This window comes from Ctenocephalides felis, unplaced genomic scaffold, assembly GCF_003426905.1.
Source record: "Ctenocephalides felis isolate EL2017-DRISC unplaced genomic scaffold, ASM342690v1 CF-g0.4_SCAFFOLD_02437, whole genome shotgun sequence".
Lineage (NCBI taxonomy): Eukaryota > Metazoa > Arthropoda > Insecta > Siphonaptera > Pulicidae > Ctenocephalides > Ctenocephalides felis.
Window position 1 is genome coordinate 40,567 of NW_020538591.1, and position 5,283 is coordinate 45,849.

A 5,283-nucleotide genomic window follows, 5' to 3' on the forward strand; every position below is an offset into this window, starting at 1 on the left:
ATGTGCGATTCTGTTTATACTATCAATCTATTATCAAGTATTGTTTATGAGTCTAATGCTAATAAATCAGTAAAGTGGTATGTTAGACTGTGGAGAAAAGTCAAATGTTGTTGAGTAAATGTATAATTTATTAAAAAACATTTAATATTTTATAATATTATTAAAAAAATAAAATTAAAGAATTAAACTTTTAAGAGATAAATAAAATAATAAAATAATATTTAAATAAAATAAAATAATATTTAAAAAAGGATAATTTTATATTTAAAAAGAATAAAATAATATTTAAAAAAATAAAATAATATTTAAAAAAAGCTAAAATAATATTTAAAAAAATAAAATAATGAAATTAAATAATTTAATATTTAAAAAAATTTTTTTATCACAATATTAATTTTATAAAAAAATACTTCACCCATGCCACTAAAACTAAACTCAAAAGAACTAAAATCAAAATTTATAAAATACTTCACAGATAAAAATCACACAGAAGTGCCATCCTCATCAGCCGTTCCATTTAACGATGACCCATCTCTCTTATTCGTAAACAGTGGCATGGTCTAATTTAAAAACAATTTGCTCGGAATTGAGAACGACTTTTTCAACCTAAAAAAAGCTACCTCATCACAAAGGTGTATCAGGGCAGGTGGCAAACACAATGACTTGGAAGATGTTGGCAAGGACACTTATCATCACACTTTTTTTGAAATGTTAGGTAATTGGTCGTTTGGTGATTATTTCAAGGAAGAAGCTATTTTCTTTGCATACGATTTCTTAGTAAATGTTTTAAAACTTAACAAAGATCAGATTTATGTTACTTATTTTTCGGATAACAAAGTTGACCTACCAGAAGACAAAGAAACATTTTGTATTTGGCAAAAATATTTGCCAACTACAAAAATAATCAAAGGAAGTTTTAGAGATAATTTTTGGGAGATGGCAGAAACAGGGCCATGCGGTCCATGCACTGAGATTCATTACGACAAGATTGGTAATAGAGATGCCAGTCAGTTGGTAAATAAAGATGATCCAAATGTTTTAGAGATCTGGAATGTTGTTTTTATGGAATATAACAGAACCAAAAATTCATTTTTAAAATTGAACAAACAGTGCGTGGACACAGGAATTGGTTTTGAAAGATTGCTTTCTATTGTTAACGAAGTTAACTCAAATTACTTAACAGATTTGTTTACACCACTCTTTAAACTAATAGAATCACATATTAACATTGAATACAAAGATACTTTAAACCAAACCAAACTGACACGCAGATCATTCTAGGACGATAGCAGTATGTTTACACGATAAAGTAAATTATTCTAACGAAGGAAGAGGTTATGTTTTAAGACGTATTACAAGAAGAGCGTTAAGGTTTGCTACAGAGGTTTTGAATTTAAAAGAGAATTTTTTGTGTGAGCTTGTTAGCTTGGCAGGAAATTTGTTAGATTTAAAGATTCATGTTACAAAAGTAAAAGAGGAAGAAATTTTGTTTAGCAAAACTTTAAAAAGAGGCACACAATTGTTTTATAAAATGATCCAAAACGAAGAAATAAAAAATAAAAAAGAAATTTCAGGCAAAGATGCATTTATTCTTTACGATACTTATGGGTTTCCTTTAGATCTAGCAAGAATCTTAGCACAAGAGAATGGGTTAATAATTAATGAGGAAGAGTTTGAGAAAGAAAAAGAATTGGCTAAAGAGAGAAGTAAATCAACTAAAGAAATTATTTTGCCGCAAGAATTTTTGATGGATGTCAGTTTTAAATATACTACAAATAAAATCAAAGCTAAATTACTTTATTATTCAGAAGGTATGTGTGTTTTTGATAAAACTTGTTTTTATGCTGAATTAGGAGGACAGGTAGGAGACACTGGTACAATTATATTTTTAGAAGATTCTTCTTTGTTAAATGAATATGACACAAATAAAAATGAAAAGGAAATAGGTGTATTTGAAGTAACTAACACAAAATTAATTAACAAAACAGTGGTTCATTTTGGTAACCTTACAGGCAACATATCTAATAAAGGAATATTACCTTACAACACAGAAAGAAGAGAAAAAATAAAAAAGAATCACACAGCCACTCATTTACTAAATTACTTCTTAAGAACGAATATTTGTAATGCAATTAAACAGAAAGGAAGTTTAGTAAGTGATGACAAACTAAGATTTGATTTTGAATTTAAATAGAAGTTTGTCAGATGAAGAGATAAATAATTTAGAAAAAAGTGTTAACTCACTCAGTAATCAAAGCTAAAAAAGAGGTTATCACTTATCAAATTAATTTTTCAGAAATAAATAAAGAAGAAATTATTACCTTGGAAGGAGAACAATATCCTTCCAAAGTAAGAAATGTTTGTATAAACAATATTCAAGAATTGTGTGGCGGTACTCATGTGTCTAATACTGAAGAAATAGAAGTGTTTAAAATATTTTATGAAGGTAGTATTTCTACCAATACAAGAAGAATAGTAGCTAAGACAGGAGAAGAAGCTTTAAAAGATTTTTCACTTTTACAAAGAAAAGAGAAAGAAAAAGAAGAAAAAATTAAAATTAAAAGTGAATTAAGTAAATTTAAACAAGAATTAACTAAAGAAAATTAGTTCTGATAAGTCATTCTGTTTTACCAAATAATAAATCATTCTTTTACGAAAGTAAATCAAATTTACAAAAAGATTCTCAGAAACATTTGAGTAAATTAATACAACTTTATAAGAAGTATAATATTAAAGGATTGGTTTATTATTATGATGGTAGTAAAGTATTCTTTCATGGGTATAAGTTTGATTGTAATGAATTAAGAAATATTTGTGATGAAGTATTCTTTAAAGAAGTAAATGATTGTTTTATTGGGTATTGTATTACAAACTTAACTGATTTTAATGAATGGATTAACAAAAAAGATAATTAAATTACTTAATTAATTTGTAATGTAAAATAAAAATAATAGTAAAAGTAATATTTTTTTTATACTTTTATGTTTAATTTTATTAATTAAATTATGTTATTCATTACTCTTTGAAAATTAATGGTTAATTCTCTCTTATTATATTCTAATCCTTTATCTTGTAACAATAATATTACTTGTTCTAATGCTTGTGATCTTAATTCTTGTAATCTAAAATAACTTAAACTATTATTATTAATCTTATAAAACAATTTTATTACTGCTTTGTCCTATTTTTCATAATCACGTATACCAATAGTCACTGAACTGTCATATCCTTCTGATTTATGGTCATGTAAAAAATTACTAAATTCTTGTTTTAATTTTTCTAATTTATAAAAATCAAAACGTCTTTCTAACCTTAAAATAATCACTGTAGAAATGTAATTAGATTTGTGATAATTTAATATTACTTGTTCTTTTAGCAATGTATTATAAAAATATATTATTTTATTATCAAAGGTAGTAAGTGTTGTGGTAAGTGCATTAATTTGTTTTACTGTACAAATTATATCTTTTTTGTTTATATTTACACTTATTAAGTCACCTACGTCATAAGGATGTATGAAAATGATATTTAAAACTGACTCAAATAATTCAGTGGCAAAGCATTGTAAAAGAGAGGCTAATGAGAAAAATGTGTATAAAAATGAAACAATGGCTTTATCCTCTACTTTAAATCCACAGTATAAACAAAGAAAAGAAAAAACAAGTATTAGAATTATTAAGAAATTATGAGATGATTTTAAAACTGCGTACCTAGCATTAAAATTATTTTGTATGTTTAATTTTTTCTTGTACAAGTATTTTAATAAATGATGAAAATCTTCTACATTGATTGATTCTGTTAAATTAAATCTTTTTCTTAATTTATCAAAGAAAATTCTTGGTAAAGAAGTAAAAAAATGCCTTTAAGGCACTCTTAAATTTTTTAAATTAGTTTTGTAAAATGAATCCATGTTTTTGATAATCACTTCTTGGTTAGAACATAAAATTATTTCTGTAAAAGGTATATATATATATATATATATATATATATATAAATTTTTTATATAATTTTGATGTTGAAATATGTGATATTCAGTTTTCAGGGCAATACATCAATTAAAAAATTTGTATGACTTTAAAACAATTTTATTTTTTCCATACGTTTCGACACATTGTTTTGTGTCATCTTCAGTGGACTATGTAATTGAATTAATCCTAATTATTGCATATTATAAATGTTCACAATGCACAATCCTAATTATATCATATTATAAATGTTCACAATGCAACAAAAAACAATCCTTGTCATTTTAAATTGAACAATATATAAATTTTTGGATGAGATTTTTTATGAATTTGTAAAGTAACATCACGCCGTACATTTCTGTGCTCCGACATCGGATATATATATATATATATATATATATATATATATATATATATATATATATATGATTTAGTAGTTAATTTTGATGTTGAAATATATGAGTGAGTTCTTGAGGGCGATACATCAAACAAAGAAAAGCCAAAGATTTATAAAATAATCTTTATTTCCAAACGTTTCGACATTCAATTTAATGTCATCATCAGTGGATATTACGTTGGTTAGTTACATATAGAGAAGTGTACACAGCACTAGAGATTTGGCGCTAACATTTATACAACTAACTTGTCAGCACTATGCATTTTTTTATATAATTTTTTTGTATGATGTAAACAGAAAAATGATAGTTTTATTGAACAATAATGTAAGTAGAATTATGTAATTTCTGCCACGACTTCTGTACTTTGCTAGTATATATATATATATATATATTTTGTATGATTCTGAATTTGATGTTGACATATGTATTAACAAAGTCTAATAATCGGGCATAACATCAATAAAAAACAGTTTTTTATTGATGTTATGCCCGATTATTAGACTTTGTTAGTATATATATATATATATATATATATATATATATATATATATTTGTACCGTAAAATAACTGAGACGGCTTTCAGAGTATTGGTATTGTATTTTAATATATATATACAGATATTTACAAAATATAGTGAATTCTGACAAGATGCAAGGTTTTAGAAAGTCTTCTTATCGCTGGAAGGATCGGAGCCAAGCTTCTAGATTGAGCCAGTCACCAAGCGTTCGAGTGTTTATTTCCGTGTATCTCAACGTACTATATCCACTTTGGAACGTCGGTTCAGACTCTCTCAAGTTGCTTTTAATAAGTGTTCCTACTGAGTGTACTGACTTATTGGCACGCTGAGAGCTGATCCGCAAAGAGACAGATTCTGGAACGGGGCTCTGGTTTTATACTCTGGAGGTCCGTCGAAGCCCATC

At 25.8% G+C, this 5,283-nt stretch overlaps 1 protein-coding gene across 1 annotated transcript; it reads left to right on the forward strand.

Annotated features, from left to right (window-relative positions):
* The first annotated feature begins 708 nt into the window (after positions 1–708).
* LOC113380873 (alanine--tRNA ligase-like) lies at positions 709–2,194 on the forward strand. Its single transcript, XM_026619936.1, has 3 exons — positions 709–1,129; positions 1,272–1,511; positions 1,620–2,194. Exons 1-3 carry the CDS (start codon positions 709–711, stop codon positions 2,192–2,194), a joined length of 1,236 nt encoding a protein of 411 aa, XP_026475721.1.
* The last annotated feature ends 3,089 nt before the right edge of the window (positions 2,195–5,283 follow it).